Source organism: Gouania willdenowi, chromosome 9 (genome assembly GCF_900634775.1).
Source record: "Gouania willdenowi chromosome 9, fGouWil2.1, whole genome shotgun sequence".
Lineage (NCBI taxonomy): Eukaryota > Metazoa > Chordata > Actinopteri > Blenniiformes > Gobiesocidae > Gouania > Gouania willdenowi.
In genome coordinates, this window is record NC_041052.1 from 13,689,804 (window position 1) to 13,709,833 (window position 20,030).

Below are 20,030 nucleotides of genomic sequence, written 5' to 3' on the forward strand. Positions count from 1 at the left end.
TGACTTTGGACTTTAAACTTCTGCTGCTGGTGTATAAATCTGTGAATATGTTTTGGCCAGAATACATCAGTGAGATGTTTGTTAGGTATGAACCCAGCAGGTCACTCAGATCTATGGACACAGGTCAGATAGTGGAGCCCAGAGCTCACAGTTATCATAGTGAAAAGGCAAATGGTATATAAATGAATTCCCTTTTTCTTTTCTTCTTTTTTAAATAAATATTATAATCATTACGTTTCTTCTCCTGTAATCTAATAATTATGCCGCATTCACACCGGATGCTTCACAAAATGTTCGTACGACCAGATTACGTACAAAGTCAGTGGATAGATGCGTCCCAGATGCAAAATCTTTCCAGTGCGGCAGTGCGGTCCGATCCGCACATCAAGTGTGTTGGCCGTGCGAGCGCGCTCCCGATTTTACGCATATCCGCACACCCGCAAGAGTTGAAAATATTGAACTCCTGCGACTGTTTCGCATGACGAAAGCCAATCAGAGTCTTTGTTGACGATGACGTCAGGCCATCAACACGTACACCGGTCTGTTCACCCATTCAACCATGGAGTAGAAGCTGTGTGTGACCACACAGAGCTGTATGACACAGCCTTTATAACCGGGACCGGACTAGGAAGGATTTGGCGTGGGGGAGAATCAGCGAGGAGGCGGTAGTAGCAGGTAAAAGTTCTCTCTGTAGATTAATCTTTGAAAGTAGGCACTGAGCTAGCATAGCATTCGCCGCTAATCACACCGGCTTTTTTCCACTGGTGGTTTATGTTTGTGAGAGGAGAAAAAGGAGCGCAGCTCCTCGCTTCAGCAGGCAGTGAAACTCACAGAGTTGGATGTGTCGCTGGTGGGCGGGGCTTTGCTTCAGACGTGCGTATGAAGCGAATTGGGGACATTTTTTGATCCTGCGGTACGTTTTGTGCGGCAGATGCATCCGGTGCCGCAGAAGACGCATTCAGTGTGAACGCAGCAATAACGGAGAAGAAATTAGAGACAAAATGAAAATTAGAGACGAGTGAAAATACTTTCAACAAAGGACTCAAAAAATGGCTAAAATCAAAAGAACAGAGTTCACATTAATAGTTTTACCTGGTTTCTCACTTGCCCGTGTTGCCTCTGCCTTATAACTAATGACTGTATTTAAATTTAAACATTGCTTTTTTATTTGCAATGTTTTATACATTGCATATTTCCTACTTTCTTGTTATTATTTCTGTTACTTTTAGCGTTTTTAAAACTTAAGTGTTGTAAATTAGCACATGCTAACAATACATCTGGGTAATTAATGTAATTGTGATGTCCATAACAAATAAAGGGAATAGGAAGAAAAAAATAATCCAGGGCAGATGCCATACCAAAGAATATCTGCCTCTACCTTTTGTCTTTCGCTGGTTTCCATCACAGACTGAAGTCAGGGATTCTCAACAGTGAATCAATATGAGCTCAGCTGACAGCATCCTATTAGTTCTTGGCTCAGCTGTGTCATATTCAGTGTCACAAGGTTTTCCTGAGCATTCTCACACATTTAAATCTCGTATAAAATCCTTTACGGACTGCGTGCGTGTTCAGATGTCTGAGCAGACAGCGTTGCATTACTCCTGGGATTGGTTTACTTTGATTTAGCAGTTGCAGATTAAGTGACAAATAATGTCATTTGGGTGAAGCTGTGTGAAACAGAAGAGCCGTGGCAGACGTGTCAAATTGTATTTTATTACATTGACTGATAGCTTAAATAATTTTCGGCTGTTACTGCACAGATTCAGACTGTTTTACAGCAACATCGCAATAAAAACCAAAGAAATAGATCATTTTGTCTTTTTTTTTTTTTTTTTAATGCATTTGGTTAAAAACTCATGAAATCTGTAAATCCAAATAAAATGTCATCACAGTAGTTTTTCTTCAGGAATGACGACTTTAAAGCCATAAAGGAGTCATTAGCTCCAATCAGAATTTATTGTACTTGGCCCTGATGAGCCCAGATTAACCCGATCTACGTCATCGTCTCCTTCATTGTAACGTTCATTCTGTTATGTAACACTTTGATTCATTGTGACTCCATTGGAGAAAAATAAACTGAAAATAAATCCAAGCTGGTGTTCTGTTGCTGCAGATAAGGAGCTGTACTCTGCAACCCTCAACAACTTCCTTGGTACGGAGCCGGTCATTCTGAGGAATCTGGGCCAGCAGCATTACAGCATGAAGAGCGAATACCTGCCTGCTTGGCTTAATGGTGAGTGAGTGCATACGTGTGTGTGCGATAGCGTGGTGATATTAATCATTTACTAAGTCTAATCCTTCTGTTTGTTACAACTCATCCAAATTCTACACCTAATCTCAGCCATTAACTGACTCAGCATGTCTGAGAGTGCATGACTCAGGTTTTTTGGATAACCTCATTTGTAAAAGTTTATTTGTACCACAAATGACATTCTAACATTGTCATTTTGACATTTGATTCATGATTAATAGTTCACGCGCAGCCTTCGATCTGATTTTCTTTTAAAATCCACCGAAAAGACAACAAAAATTCACAAAATGACAACAAAAAATGCATAAAAAGGCTCCAAAAACACATGAAACCACAAAAAAACATAAAATAACTCCAAAATTACCCAAAATGACAAGAACTATAAAAAATGACTCCAAAAATACACAAAACAACAGCAATCATAAACAGAATGGCAACAATAATATGCAAGATGACTCCAAAAACACGCAAAACAGCAAAAAAAAAATACATAAAATCACTCAAAAATGACAAGAAATTCAAAAAATTACTCCACATATGCACAAAACAACAACAAACATACATAACATGACTCCAAAATTATACAAAATGACAGCAAGCACAATCAAAACGGCAACAACAATACACAAGATGACTCAAAAAACACATAAAACAACAACAAAAAACATAAAATGACTCTAGAATTACACAACATGACAAGTAACTGAAGAAATATTAAAAAAGATTACTCCAAAAACATACAAAGCATCATCAAAAATACATAAGATGACTCCAAAATTACACAAAATGACAAGAAATAACAAAAGTTTCTCGAAATATGCACAACACAACAACAAAGAACCATAAAATCACTCCAAAATCACACAAAATGACCAGAAATATTAAAGAAATTACTCCAGAAACATACAAAACATCATCAAAAATACATAGGATGACTCCAAAATTACACAAAATGACAAGAAATACACAGAATTACTCCAAAAAACCTAAAAACAACATAAAAATTAGACAAAACTGCAGCATTAAAAGAAATATGACCCCTAAAACACACAAAACAGCATCAAATACATAAAAGTACACCAAATGACAGAAAAATACGCACACAAAAATGTTTCCTGTATTTTTGCTCAGATTAGTCTTTATACTACTGTAAATGCTGACATGAATTAGGATAATGTGATAAAAAGTGTCCCAAGTCTGGTTCGACTGACAGCATGTGTGAATTACAAATCAGTCATTGATCAGCTGATTGATCAGAAACACTTTCTATCACTGAACTAACGAAGCCTTCCCATCTGTGCAGTGATGTTTTACATTTATATACATTTCAGATAGAGCAGTGCTGACATATTGGATGTGTATTTTTAGAAAATCAGTGCTGAGGTTGACAGTATGGCTCGTCTTAAGCTAGGTCTGGTTTTGAAATAAGAAACAGAAAACAAGAGGCAGGGAGATGATTCACTGGAAATGAAGCTCAGGCCTCGACTACAGCTAAAGATCATTATCTTTTGGGAGGAGGAGGAGGAGGAGGAGGAGGAGGAGGAGGAGGAGGGAGAAGATGAGTGAGCTACTTGGGTATAAATGAAGGCAAGATGATAGTATGAAGTAATAGAGAAAGGACAGACTTTAATACCGGGGATGAAATGAGAGGCGAGGGAACAGGAAAGAAGACGAAGGGGGAAAAGGAACATATAAATGAGGTAGAGGTTTGTATCAATCAGTGGGTTTATAACTCATAGTCATAACGAGAATGATCTAACAGCTAGTATTTCTTACTTTGGTTCAGACTCTCTTCATCTTTATTAATAACAACCATTTTTAATGTATGTGTTTATACTGAGAAGCTGTTGTTTTATATGAAGCACGAGTTCATAAGCTTTTACGCAGAGTTTATTCAAACTGCCACCCCTGGAAATTATGGATTAAATAAAATCATAGTGTAGGCCTTATAGATCAATGGAATTCAAGAGTCAATATTCAAAGTGTTTATTATCATGTGCACAGTAAAGAAACATGTTTCTCTGCACAATGAACTTCTTAATGTTACTGTCCACACTGGATGCCACAAAGAAAAACTAACACATTTGAAATAAAGAATAGAAGAAAACAAAGAAAAGAAAAGTATAATAACAATAATGATAATCATTTAAAAAGTAACAAAGATATATATTTACAAGGGAGAAAAGTATATGTTAATGTACATTCAATGAGGCTCCATGCTTGATTTATTTTTTATCTTTATTTATCTTAAAAATGAGTAAAATAAATAAACAACAAAAATAGAACCCATCAGGGTCCATACAGTTCATATGCATGTTAAACATATTTCATATAAGATCAGTGGTTCATTAATAATCAACCAAATGTTGTTTGTTTGTTTATTATGATCCCCTTTAGCTTAAGCATAAGCTGTCAGCATCCGTCCTGGGGTCCTCAAATTACACAATGACAATACAATTTATATAATGAAAATAATATTCACATTACACCAACAAAACAGACATTTCAACAACTACAGGTTATACAAAATCAATAACAACAGACTTACTGTAAATACTAGTATTATAATTAGTGTTCATCACTAAAGTTTCTTTATAAATAATATATTTTTAGGGATTTTTGATGTTGTTTAATGTCATTTGGTAATGAATTCCATTCATGCATAACTATGTATGTTACTGAGTGCTGTACTAATGAAGTTATGACTTTAGGTCAAATAAAACCACCACAAACTGCTTGCCTAGTTGAATAACGATGTGTTTCTGTACTGAAAGAAAGCTTTTGGTATAAATAAAAAATAGTTTTAGTTGTTATAATATTGCACATAGACACGTATGTCAACACATCTACAGTAGTTTGAGAAGGGAAAGATTGAAGCAAAGCTTGTCCAGTATATAAAAATATATATACTGACTAGTACAGTGCTCGTCGGAAGTATGTATTCATATGGTGGGAGGAGCTTAAGTAGAGTTGTCAATTACAGCCAAATGAGTATGTGTTTGAACGTTGGATGTACAAAGAGGTGTACATACTCTGTACTCTGTAGTGTTATAAAGGGGTATATTTGCGGGTGCAAAGTAAAATAGCGTGTGCTATTTCCATGGGTTAATTATATGGGACATGCGCATGATAAATAAAATTTGGACCAATGTTCGCTGGACTTAAGCAAATAGATAATAAATCAAAAAACCCAGTGGTAAGATTAATTACACACAAACATGTAATTTACATCCAACATACTACAATAGAGAAGAGACACAGAAAACAGGTGGGTTTTACACTAAAAGTGCCCATCTCCATTTATCCAGGCTTGGGACTGGCACACAGGAACACACTGAGTGAGTCCCATTGTGGCTGGATTTGTTTCTACAGAGCAGCAGATTCTTCTCATATTCTGCCTGTGGCACCAATGGAACGTGCAATGTAACAGCCTCACGCGCTTCCCCACGTGCTTTTGTTTTGCTTCTCCTCCGGGGTTAACTCCCGTACACGCTCGTTAAAGATGGTGCAGCGTAGAAAGAACAGGCCGTTCTGCTGTTGTAGAGCTGCACTTTATTGACTGGCTGCACTATATAACACAAGACTCGCTACCTGTTCCGGTTGACGCGTTGGACTCTACTCAAAGGCACGCACATGCATCTCTCCTCCATGGGCTCACACACTCACACACGCGCATCAGCCGCGCGCATGCACTTACTCCGTCACTGCTGCTTGATCTAAAACACATTCAAGCTAGACACACCTCTGGTAATTTCTCTGCGTGAGATATACTGTACATGGTGTGAGCGTGTGAATAGTTTGCGTGAGACTTCAGAGCTTTGCTAGTAGCATCAGTGTGCGTGCGGCTCAGATGCCCCTCCCCCCTCTCATGTCCGTTGATTTCAAAATAAAATGAAAATAAACGTTTTGAAACCCTCGGGCCAGGCGCAAGCTGTGTACCAAATTTCTGGTCGATCAGACACTGCGTCAGGGAGGTATGCGCTCCATACACACACAGACCTTCCTTGTATTTATAGATATAAATATAACGCTGAGGTAAACCATAATTCACTACTCAATTTACATTTTTATGGCATCAATACAACAAAAAAGATAAAGAAAAGTGCAACATCCATCGCAGCAAAAACCGAACACAACGAAAGCCTAAATGCACAATTACTCCCCTTACACATACAACTATATACCCACACAATCAGAAATCAACACAAGTATCCTGTCCATACTGCAACTGTTTCACAGGACTGCCCATGTCTACAACCTTAATCACCCATATTGTATAAAAAACTGTAAAATCAATAAACACCTGTTTGTATTGTGATCTAAATGTTTTTCAGTTGTTGCTGGTTATTAATGTTAGATCCAGGCTTTTCCACATTATTCTAATTTTTCTTTTGGACTTTCTGTGCAGAACCGGACTTTGTGGGTTCAGCCCTTGTGAGGGAAAGCATTGGAAGCAAAGACGGGGACGACGACAAAATTTACTTCTTCTTCAGCGAGCGAGTGTTGGAGTTGGACTGTGAAAAGGAGCTCACCGTGGCCAGGGTCGCTCGTGTGTGCAAGGTAAAAAAAAAAAGTTGTTCAAACTTCCCAAAATCTCCTTCAACTTTGAGTTTCCGTGTTGTGCGAGGCCTCCTCGGATCTTTAATCATGCTATTCGGGGGAGGAACAAAAAAAAAAAACGAGTAATTGTAGCAGCCATTAATCTACGAGTGACTTTGTGCGCAGAGGCTTTTTCTACGAGAAAATCATAGTTTCATGCACACTCGGCTGCAAATCCTGCCTATGCACTCCAGCTGTTTCGGCAGATGTCACTGTTCTTTCAGCATCTCCAGACATCGCTCACTCACAGGCTTTAGCAGGAGACATCCTTATTAGGAAGCAACTGGTTTGCAGCTTTGCATGTAAAGAAAGTATTTGTGCATTCACAGCTGATGAAGCGTGCTGCTGGGACTAGCTCGGATTTTTTTTAGATCTGAAAGGTTAGCGCTGCTTTTAGCTGTATTTTCCTACTAGCTGAAAGAACAGAGGACAAATCTCTTTGTAGATAGCAAACAGAGAGCGTACAGCTGTTTACTTGAACATAGCTGCTTTATTTCTTAAAAGAAAAAAACACTTAAAAGCTTGACATGGTGCTCTTCTTTTTTTTTCTTTAAACACACAGGCTTTTTATTCACTTGCTGGCTGATTATTTTCCAATTTTTCTTATCACTTTACTTCTCGACTGAAACAAAGTTGAATTAAACAGCTTTGTTGTGTTTATCTGTCGGGTCGTGTGCACCAGCTCTGGCAACGCGAACAACCAAGTACTTAAAAGTTTTAGTTTTAGAAGAGTGAGTAAGCAGAAGCAACAACAAAAATAAAGACTAGTGCAACTTAAAGTTTGTTTGCTCTGAACTTACTTTGTTTTATGTTGCATAGAATTTGGTTATAAAATAAAGGCAATTTGAAGTAAAGATCCTGCAGGGAGATATTTTTTGTCATTTGTACTTGTGGCACAATATTTTAAAATTACTTTGTTTTCTAAAATATAGGTCTCATTTGAATTAAAATTTGACCCCTCTGGGCTGCAAATGCGTGTATTCTACCTGGCTGTGTTTGTAAAGAAAAAGGAGTTGAGTCGTTGGGCTTCTCTAATAACCAGTCAATTTATGACCATGACCAAGGACCGACTGGTTGAGAAAGATCTTACTTAGTGGTTTCCCCCTCATAGGGAACTGTGCTGCTTTAAGGTCTACTTATTTAGGGCGGTTCTGTGGAAACGAAAGCGCCAAAGTTCACAAACTCCTGAACCAGAACCACAACAGCCTGAAATAACGACCTGCTCACCTTCTTTTTGTGGCCAACCAGGCGTGATCCGCTGTAAGGAGACCACCGGGTGTGCAGGGGAGAGATTTTGCACTTTCAGCTGAATTTGGAGTGACATTTGAGTCCTTAGTTCTGTGCCAATCTACACCTACAATCATACAATTCAGGGTTATTATAAGCAGCCAGCTTGTAATAGAGGATAATTATTATAATGACCTCTTAGTTTTGAATATTGTGACATAATAAATGACCAGTCAAATAGTTTACAGTTCTCTGTGAAGACCATTTTATGGCAGACTCGATGAAATGCACATTAAAGCTGCTGGACACCAAACATTTTACCAGATGAATCCATACAGGCATCACCAATCAATCAATCAATTGAAGATCATTTGCTCGAGAGAAAAAAAAAGATGTAAAAGTTTGATTTTTATCTCCACCGTGAAGACACCGTTTGTTGACATTTTTTGCGCATTGCATTGTGGGATGTGACGTCGAGGAGACGAATTCATGGAGATGTTTTTACTATTAGATGTTTACTATTTACAATGGAGAGCAAAACAAAAAAAAAATCAAGCAAATCACTGTCCTCCCTGTTTGATGAAAAACACAAGGAATCACAGTAAGAATGAAGTAAAAACACTTCCATGTATCTGTTTATGAGACTCCACATCCCACAATGCAATGCACGACACTTGAGTGTTTATAGTGAAGACCAAAAAAAACCTTTCGAGCAGCAACTGCAGATTTTTTGACGCATCACTATATGTGGAATTACATTAGTTGTGTTCTTATCTACAAGTTTTAAAAAAAGTTATTTTGAGGGGTTTGTTTATTGGTGTTTCTCGTTGCAGTGCCTGAAAACATCAAAGCTTTGGTTCTAATTATCACAATCGCTGAAACAAATCCAAAAAGGTTTTGAAGGGTTGGCAGAGTTAAACGATCTTACAGCCTGAAACCTGAATATTGTTCCTACTTTTCAAACATTCATCCCAAATTGCTATGGATGCTAATTTTTTGATTTGCATTCAGATTTTGATTTTATATCACCATAATCCCGAAGGGCTCTATTCTCCCATGTGCGTCAGTCTAAAAAGCCGCGCAGCAGCGCTGTTTTTGGCTGTGTGCTATTCTCCCCTGTACTTAAGTCACTCATTACTCGCCTTCATCCCAGTTACGCACTCTGGGCTGAGCGTCCCTGAAATGTGGGCGTTCCCATTCAAATCTGGCTTTACGCGCATTCTCCGGTGTGCGTAAGTGCTTTTCCTCTTATGCGCTTCTAACCCTGGAATAAGTGCAGCGCCCCTAAGGTGAAACATTATATTGCACTAGAAATATGGACTTAGTTACATTTGAAGCCACACAGACTCGTGCGTTGTGCAGCAGCAGGTGTGATCACTCAGCTGCTGCTGTGCGATTAATTAAAACTCTGACAGATGCAGACTTCTGTCTACGTTGGTCACAGTGATTCAACTATTTTCATACTATGTCCAACGTAAAGTCACAGTTTGATCCACTACAGGGTGAAACAAGCTGCCTTATGCAGATGAGGATGGACCAGAAACTGTTCCCACACATATTTAATGAGGCTCAGCTCAGGTCGCTTTAAACAATTTATATTTAAAACTGTGTATTATGGAAGTCAGTAGTTCTGTTTCACTGAAAACATCCCTCTGTATTAAAACAGGACGCTCTGCAGCCACGTTATTTCCTCATATCTCCAGTGCATCTAACTCAGTCACGCTTTACAGCGATGATGATGATGAAGGTGATGATGATCAAGGAAAGAGATTTTAACTGTGACTCCGTCACACTACAGTAATCTGATCAAATCAACCTGTTACGTTGTTTATCAATGTAGGCGTTTCAAATTAAAAGTGAACTTTATGATTTTCACAGATTTCAATGACATTTACAAGCGTTGGGAAAACTCCAGGTTCCGTGATTTTTAGACAGCCCAAAAAAAATGACATCACCGCCTCCTTTCCTTCAGCCCGCCTTCATTTACACATTTGCGCTTTTTGGCTCCTTAGCGCCTTGGGCATGTCAGCAGCCTGGTCCGGAGAATACGCATAGGAGAGAAGCGCGTAACTGCAGGCGCGCAAAAAAGCACTTAAGTCCAGACGGGATAATAGACCGCTAAATGAACCCGAACAGTTTTGTAACTTGCCAGCAAACAGTTGTTACATTTTCAACCATCGCAGATGGTCACACTGTGGGTCAAACACATTATTATTGCATTAATTTTCTTCAATATTGAACTCATTCCAGGGGTTTTAGTTCCCAACGTTAGTGCGCACACACAAACACACACACACGCACATTTATATTGACTGTAATGTAAGTGGGTCACAGTAAGAAGCGCGTGTCACTCAGTGGCACAGCCTTATAATCTCACTGATCAAAGTGGTGACACTGCAGACAGATTGTTAATAGTCTGTGTAGATATGTGTGTAATTAGGTCTACAATATGCAGTCTGCTTTATGGGCAGTGCCCTTTAATGTCTGCACAGTGATGAACTATAAAAATCTGAATGAAATTAGAAGCAGATGCTCTCACATGATGCGCACCACGGCCACGAATAATGAAGTGCTTTCTGCTGATATTGCAGTAGCAGCAGAAGCACAATATCCGTATCGCGTAAAACGAGCATTTGCCTTTTTAAATTTCAATTCTACAATCATTGAGAATATGAGGATGAGAACTATCTGGCTCACGCCTCTTACAAACCCACAGAATGATGCATTAATGGTATACTTTGTCTATTTATTGGACACGTTATCTTCCTTTTCAAAGGGAAACATGGGCATTGCTGCGTTTCACTGAAGCCTGTGGAATAGCTTTAGTATTTCTTTATTATTATTACACACAGGGAACGTCGTTGCATCTGCAGAGGTGATGCTTGGCACTCGTGAGGTGAATGTGAGGCTAATGAAATGCAACATGAACATTAGCAGCAGAGCACTGTCAGCGTCAGCTTTAAGGGTAACTGCACTCCTGATTGTTAGAGCAAGTTTCCAAAGATATTTTGTGATAATGGGCCCTTAATGCATTCATCTCTCCTGGGCTTCAACTGTAAAGCAAGGTAAACCCCTTTGGTAACAATGGCGACATGTGTATATCCACTTCCACTCGAGGCACTTAATAGTATGTTTGAGTAGATTATAAAGACAAAGTGACCCTGAATGTCGTTTCACTTTTTTTAATACATCCATTTTTTTTTTTTTTTTTTTTTTTTTTTTTAACCTACAGAAATAAATGACTGATAAAAATCTATTTAAGTTATATCCCTGTGCTCTCGGGACATAAAAACAGACAGAAGGCCGTAAAGTGACCTGCTGTGCATCACTGAAATTGGATTGTCCCATACTGGCCCTGATGATGCAAGATAACATCACCAGATCTGACTGAACTACCTGTAGGAGCTGATGCTGGACAGACTTGTTCAGTTTAAAAAGAAATGTGACGACAAATCAAACAAGGAGTACTTGTACTTGTACTTTTGTTGTTCCTCTAGTCCAGAGGTCACCAAACTTTTTTTTATGTATTTATTTACAGAATAAAATCAGAAAACAGGCTTCCACCCCCCCATCCCACCCTAACCACTCCCCCATACATTCATACCACAATCACAACCACAATCATCCACACAAACATAGTGTTTTAACAGAAAAACAAAAAATATGAATAAAAATGTGCACAAAGCAAGCAAAAATTAATAACACAACAGAATGAAAAATACAATAAAGTCAATAATACTATTAGCAAAACAATTATAATATCACAAAAGCACACCTTTAAGAAAGTACACCTAATAATAACTATATCTCTACCTCAAGTAAGCAGACATTCCATTTCTTTTCAATTCCATTCAATTCAACTTTATTTGTAAAGCTCAAATCACAACAAAGTCATCTCAATGCGCTTATCAAAATATAAAAATTAATAATAAGAAAGAAAAAACCCAACATGCTCAGTTATTCTGTAGTTATTTGTTCCTATAATTGTTTCTAGCATATACCGATGATAAACTTTATAGTGTTTTATACATAAATTTGATAAAATTTTAGCTATATCTGAAACTGCGAGCTATACCTCATAGAAGTGTACTGAATTATCCAAAGGGAAGGGTTTGATATACATTTTTTAAATGCAAAATGTTCACGGTTTCACTTTAATTAAAGGGTAAGATAATAAGGAAAACCAGTGTTAACTTAAAAAGGTAGGGAATATTTCAACATGCAACTCTTTTTTTCTTTATTCAAGAAATTGTTTAATTTTCACTCCATTTCATAGGAAATCATTGTCCCTATTTTACGAGCCACTGACTGACAACTTTTGAAGTAATCGTAAAACATGTAACGTTTGTACAATTTAATAATACAATGTTTGCATTTTTTTTTTTAAACATCATAAAAATGCGCAGCTTCTTAAAAAAAATTATATACAGTATGCAACACTGAAATTTGTCTCAATGTTTCAGTGGAAATAAACTTTTAAAGATGGTTAATTTAATACAAAAACGTGTCAAGTGAAGCACTATATAACTCTACTAAGACTCTGACTACATGTCACCTGTATATTATTGGACCATAGCTCTTTTTTGACTGTAGGTAATCCCGTAACATTTGGAATTAATACAAATGCTAGATCATAAACACCAATATAATGTATGCGTCAATGTGTGTAGTTTGTGATAAATCTGTGTGATGTCAAAATGTACTAAAATACTTTTCTTTTCTCTTGTTGATGTTGCTGTTGGTAATGTTTGTAGTAATAATTGAATATTGAACAGGTGCCTATAGGCTTTCATGCTTCAGCCTACTCCTTTTCAGCTTTCAATGATGTATCTTGTGTTTTGTAAAAAAAAAAAGTATGAATATGAATTGCTCAAATAAAGTCAAACTAAAACTGAACTTCATATCTCCAACCAACGTGCCCATGGGCACCTTGTTGGTAGCCACTGCTCTAGCCTAAACTGGAGATTTGTTTCTTTTTTTTGTTTCAATGTTGTTTTTTGTTTTTTCTTCCCCAAGCAAATATGTTCTGTAATATTAAAAAATAAAATCTACTCTTTTTTTTGTAACTCCAATCTAATGAAAAACTGTTATTCTAGCCACATCTGGGATGTTACTTACAGAACACTTGACAAGACATCGTTCAAAAGAACAAAAACCCACGAAAAAAAAAAAAAAACTACATCCACCATTTAGCTGTGACATGCACACAAAACACTGATTCATGACCAGAAAATAAGTAGAACATGTCCACGACATAGTGGTTAATAATAGTAATATCATTCCTGGAGAGTAGGGAGGCTAAAGCTGCACGATGGACAGGAATAATGTGACTGAATTTTATTTTAGGCTGCGAATGAGCTACAAAGACTTTCTGAAAAGTCTGGCCTTGCAAGGAACCATTATTAACGAGACGCATGGAAACAGAATATTAAGAACCAGGTTGATTTACTACACTGTTCCGCACACGTGTTACTTATTTCGTGGCCACTAGTTAGTGTTTCATGTGTGTGCCATAACTAATTTGTGGCTATTATTACATTTTTTTTTACCATGTCATGTCTAGGGCTCTGTAGTTATAGATGATTTACAGCTAAAATAAAATTAATAATTATTATTATCCTGTCCCTAGTTGACTTTTCAGACTACTCGTGAACTTTCTGCATCTCTCTTAAATTGGCTTGTTGCTAACTATGTAATGGCTTGGTCGACACAAACCGGTTGTTTCACGTTTTACCACGTCTAACAAGAGTAAGAAGAATAGCATTTCTGCATTACACCAGCTTAGCTTCTCTGACAAATTATAGTCTGAGTTTTTCAGGCGTATCATCTTCAAACTACTCTGCTGTCTCCTAATTAGCGGGAGTCCTTTTTTCACAAGCGCCTAGCATGTTGGGATGCATGTAATTCCACCCCAGGCTCGTCATATTGAGCTGCAAACTCAACGTGCTTAGAAGAAAAAGTGATTTAATTGTATTTTATGAAACAGAGTCACTGTTATTAAAATGTCATCAATCACTTCAGCATAGGGTGATTTTTAATTTTTCCTCCATCAGTTGTAGTAGTTTCAGAATCAGAATACCTTTATTAATCCCAGGGGTAAATTGCTTATGTTACAACCACAGAAAATAATCACGAATAAAACGTTTAACAAAGAAGAAAGAAAGAATAAACATTAGTGTATAATGTGTGTATAATTAAGTAAAAAATAGGGATCAGATACACATTACAGAAGTAGAAAATAAAGTAGGATTAATAATAATAATACAAATATGATACAGATATTTACAATCAAGCTGTGAGGTTACAGTGATGAATTATACAGTTTGATCGCCACAGATGTTGAAGGACCTCAGCCTTTTCAGGGCTGAGGTCAGTGTTCCTCCCCCAGTCCAGTTTATTGTCAATCACCAGTCCACTTGGCAGTGATCGAGTAATGTTTGAGCTGAATCAGGGTTTTGCTCCTCCTTCAGGGGGATCTTGGTGGAACCAGGACTCTGCAGAAGAAGTGGACAACATTCCTAAAAGCCCGCCTGGTGTGCTCCCTCCCAGAGCGCCACGTCTCCTTCAACAACCTGAGGGCCATCTTCACCCTGCAGGGTCAGGACTGGCGAGGGACCACCTTTTATGGCATCTTCCACGCACAGTGGTGAGACAGTTACATGGGCATTGTTTCATTTTAGTGTAGACTCCAGAGAAATAGAAGGTAATGAGTATATCTACATGTTTCCGATCCTGTTGTTCTTGTATGACTCAGATACTACTTATACTTTTAATTTTTATCAACCTTATCCACCTTTCAATGATTCGTGACAGGATTTATGCACAATTTTTTTCATTTGCTTTCACAGAAAAACTGTAATTTTGGTCCAAATTGCATGTTTTATAGAGGTGGTGAGTTTAGTATGAGTCATAATGAGTATCTATCTATAGGAATAAGATGGGAACACAGAGTTATAAGAACATTATAAGTCCACTGCTCTATTATCAGATGAACATCCTGGCTAGGATGATCATTTCTCCGATAACGACCCCATCACATCTGCATGAATCTTGGACAAAGCAACATTGTTCACAGCTTCCTGTTGTTGTGAAATAAGTCTCATTGATTTGTGAGGTAAAACAAGAAAGAAACTCTTCTTGATGCCTCTATACAGGCTGAGAAAAAAACTACTAAAACATGTAGAGAAATGTGCATTTTTACCACAGCATTCACAATCAACGTGGAATTTCAGTAAAATATAAAAAAAAACAATTGATGGTAAACTGTGGAATATTAGAAATAAATGTGTTCAGAGGAAGAAAATGAACTTTTTGAACCATTCAGGACCTAATTTCAATCATTCATTCATTTTTCGGACCCACGTATACCTCCTATAATCAATTTAGAGACTACATTGAACCTAACATACTGTACATGCTTTTGAAGCATGAGAGGGAACCGGAGTACACAGAGGAAACCCATTCAAGCCTGGGGAGAACATGCAAACTCCACACCGAGTCCAGACCACTATTTACCACTTTGTTGACCTGATTCTCTTACTGCTGCGTCAAAGTTTGTCAGATGCTAAAGGTATGAAGGACAGTTTTTAAACTTAGTATACGTAATAAAGAAATTAAAAAATAGGAAATGTACTTTTATACAACAATTCGTCTTTTATTTTTTATTATTATTCCTTCTCGTCATAAATGTCTTGGAGCATTAGTGTTTCAGCCCTGTGGAAAGAAACTATAATGCAACAAGAAAAACCTACACGAATGTAAGATTAATGCAAATACTGTACTTCTCTTAGTAACACCAAAGCCAGGTCAGTTTGTAATTGCATAGCTATTAATAACCTTCGTTCAGTTTGATTTCCTCCTATACAGGTTTTATGAGTTCAAACTTAATTTTCGACAAAGTTTCCCGTAAAGTAACTCAACAACAGACCAGTTTCCGATGGAATCATTTCACTACAAACCAGTAATTAATAGGAGGTTGATAACAGTAATTTGCTTCTGAAAAGGCGCAGTTGTCAGTTTTGTGAAGCGAAGATTGGCATGTGCTCGGCCACTCCGACAGTAATGAGTTACTTATCGACAAAGACGCGGGCGAGCAGGGGCACGGGGGTTTTCTTATGGAGGAGAGATGGATTCACGTCTCCAGACAGAGGCCTTTTATGTGAGTCTTTTGTGTGAGATATCATATCACAAACCAAGACAGCTTTCAACCCCCAGCCTGATTTCCTCATTCTGAGTTTTTTTTTTTTTGCTGGGTAGAAGAAGAAAAAAAAAAAAAAAAAAAGACTATGATCCCTTCTCTCTCACTGAAGATCGCCTAAAGCTCTGTGGCTCAGATAGCGATAACATCAAGATAATTGGACATTATGTAAATGCAGACTCTGCTGGAGCCACATTGCGACTGACTGGGATGCTAATGCATCAGCGCTGCCCTGATGTGCATTAACCCTACTCATCTACACTGGGAAAGTCTGTATCGTGTTGTAAAACACATTTTAGAGGGAAAATGAGTCAAAACGAAGCTGTGGGTCTCTGAACAAATCAACCAAGCAATCTCACACTCACAGGAGTCCCAACACTAGAAGTCTGTGTGTGGAAATTAAATATAAGAGGAAGCTTTAATCCTCGTGAACCAGCAATGAAGTCAAATACTTCAGAGATGACAAGGGCACGTCGTGAACAGCGGGTCCCACTTTGGGTTTGAAAATTGTGTTGCGTAAACACAATGGAGTGTTTGGCCTTCTCACACACACACACACACACAAACAAACACACATCATTCAATGAATTGTGTTTCCGTACTCGCTGCAGCAAGTGATTGATTTCACTGGTGAAGGAAGCCTTTTTATTTACATCATCGTTACATCGCAGTGCGGGTGGAAATGTGTCCATACACTCAATCATTACGACTCAATGCAGCAGCTAAAAAAAAATAAAAGAAATAAAAGAAAACATGTCAATGCCAGTTTGTTCAAAAATACGGAGAATATTTTTAAGTTTTTCTGCACATGCTCAACACTGTGACAGCAATGCATGTTTTATTATTGCAATTGAATAAATACATGTATTTAATTGCATAAAGAAGGGTAAGAAAAACTTTATTAGAGGGAAAATATAAAAAGAGAGGGCAGTGTTAAACCAAGCTGAGGGGGAAGGGAAAAGGGAAGAGGGAGTCGGGGTGGGATGATGCAAGGGGTGCGGAAGAGTTGATTATTTTAAAGTGGGAATATAATGTGATGTAATAGTTGCGCATATTGTGTTGTTGTAATCAGTTCAGCCAGTCTGGCGATAAGTAGAGGTGTCCCGATCCGATATCGATATCGGATATTGGTCCGATATGAGCCTGAAATCGGATATTGGATTCAAATTTCCGGATTTTCTGATTTTTTTAATTCATTTTTAATTTATTTTATTCAATTGTAGAATACTGTAGACATTATGGTGAAGGTTAAAATTGATGTAACCAATTGATTAATAGGAAATGGGTTAATTTTTCTCATCCCTACTGTTGCTGACGATTGTTCTCTGTTTGAGTAACATCACTTCATCTTGCCTTTTCTACCATTCCACACTACAAAATAAGTAAAAAATTATTATTAAAGAAAAGAGAGAAGAAAAAAGAAAAAAACAAAAATGTATGATTCATGCTGATATCGGATCAATATTGGTATCGGCCGATATGCAAGTCTGCAATATCGGTATCATATCGGAAATGAAAAAGTGTAATGATGGTGGCGGTGAACAGAGGGAAGAAGTGCGTGGTTATACCTAAAACATCTCTTTCCTGCCTCAGGGGGGACGTGGACGTGTCGGCGATTTGCCAGTATCAGGTGGGTGATGTGAAGAAGGTGTTCGAAGGGTCCTACAAGGACTACAGAGAGGCGTCGCAGAAATGGATACGCTACACCGGCGCCGTCCCAAGTCCACGACCCGGATCGGTAAGAAGCGATAGAGATCAGAATCAGAAAAGTTCATATTCGCCAAGTACAGTTTGAAAACAGTACAAGGATTGTAACTTGGTGGTTGGTGCGAAAAACTAAAAACAAACCAGAAAAAAACAAAATAATAATAATAATAATAATAATAAATATAAAGAATAAATGCATATACAATATACAAGTGCTGCAAGTAATATTGTCGAGATGTAGATCCATCAATGAAAGACAAGCAAGTCCAGGAAGACAGAAAATAACATCTGTTGTTTTTATAGCAGTAAGATGAATAAGAGGTGGGAAGATAAAGGGGAATAAAGTAAAAGCCGTAAACAGTCGAGTGGATTAATTTTCACATTTTTTATGCTTATACTTATACCAATCAATCAATCAAACTTTATTTTTGTAGCACCTTTATTACAAAGTCAATTGTAGATCAAAATGCTTCACAGAAATTTGCTTACGTCATGACAAAAGTTCAAAATGATAAAAAGGTTTGGAGATTAATGCACACAGAATTCATTTAATAAAATAGGATAAAATAAAAGAGTCAGAATTGTAAACAAAGTAGAGAAGGGAACATTTTTAAAATTAGCGTTAAAAAAAGAACCCTAAAACCTATTTAAAAAACTGAATTAATAGGTATTTGTTTCACCGTCTTGGAGTGTCCAAACTTTTTAGTTTTGCTTCAGCAGAGACAATGTTTTTAAAACGACATTTAGCTCAAAAACAAGTATAGGTTGATTTCCATCTGCAGTCCCTGAAGCAGGTCAAAAACAAGAGCATAAAGGTTAGACATGAAGAGCTGACAGTCAGAACCATTTTATATCCTACATACAACAACAATTTACAGTCAGCACTGCACAGCCTAGAATACATCAAACTGCCAGAGGGTATCCCACTGGAATACATCCTATCCATTTACATTACACAATCCACATGTTCTTTAAAAACATGGGATTTAAAGGAAGAGAAGCACAAACGTTGTACAAAGAACAGTGTGTGCCAGCTGCTGCTATGAGCTTCTCATTTGACTTTTTCTTCTTCCTTGTCCATCCTTCTCTCTGCACTCTAGTGCATAACTAACTCAGACAGGGACAGCGGCTACAACAGCTCGCTGCAGTTGCCCGACGCCACGCTCAACTTTGCCAAGAAACATCCGCTGATGGACGACAAAGCTCTGGCTCGCCCCCTGTTGCTCGCCAAGGGAGTCAACTTCACACGACTAGCAGTGGATCGGGTCAGCGCACTGGACCAGCGGGCGTACAGCATGCTATTTATTGGCACAGGTACCAATAACAACACATCTGTGCTTCGATTATTGTCTAAAATGCTCCAATGCAAAAGTTTAAGTCAAACAAACTTTCTCTTTACCAGTGGTTTCCGACCAACCATCAACTCTTATAAACAAGCTGCAACCCAAAACCATAAGAATCTCACTCAATGTGTATTAACCTACTTGAATATCTGTGAAAAAAAATTCAGGTTTTGACGATAAAACCTCTCCTTAAAGCTACGGTAGGCAATTTCCTCCAGATACACTTTTTAAGTTTTTTGTTGAAATTGTCTTCATGTCCTGACAGAAATTAAGATCTTGTGTGCTCTTAAAAAGGAACAAATTAAATCTTTCTTCTGTAACAGCTGTAAACCTGTAAAAACTTCGACAAATGAAAAACAACTAACCGTTTTTTTTAACCAATCACGTCTCCCTGTTCGTTCTCAATCCCTCGCATGCACAAGCTCACACTGAAAGCGCGTCACCGCTGACAGTTAAAACAGAGTTTTTGATCACGTTTTTTAACATATATACTGGTAAAGTTTGTTGTTTACTTACTGCTGAATGAGAGATGAGACAACGAAGTTTCTACACAATACAAGCGATGAACTGAGCTCCTCTTCTGCAGCAGCTGTGCGCATGCATATGAGTGAGACGGAGCACAGAGGGGAGGGGCGAGGGGGGTAAAGGCGGAGCTATCGGGGAGGCTACATTCCAAATTGTGCTAGCTTTTGAAAATCGTCTACCT

General features: G+C 37.9%; 1 protein-coding gene across 2 annotated transcripts in view; it reads left to right on the plus strand.

The window, feature by feature from the left end:
• The window catches only part of sema4c (sema domain, immunoglobulin domain (Ig), transmembrane domain (TM) and short cytoplasmic domain, (semaphorin) 4C), a 141,889-nt gene that overhangs the window by 102,512 nt on the left and 19,347 nt on the right, over nt 1–20,030 (plus strand). For both annotated transcript variants that reach the window (XM_028457627.1, XM_028457629.1), the window contains 5 exons: nt 2,114–2,233; nt 6,660–6,811; nt 14,548–14,723; nt 17,868–18,012; nt 19,082–19,295. In XM_028457627.1, the coding sequence (XP_028313428.1) occupies nt 2,114–2,233; nt 6,660–6,811; nt 14,548–14,723; nt 17,868–18,012; nt 19,082–19,295 (807 nt within the window). The remainder of the gene's footprint in view (nt 1–2,113; nt 2,234–6,659; nt 6,812–14,547; nt 14,724–17,867; nt 18,013–19,081; nt 19,296–20,030) is intronic.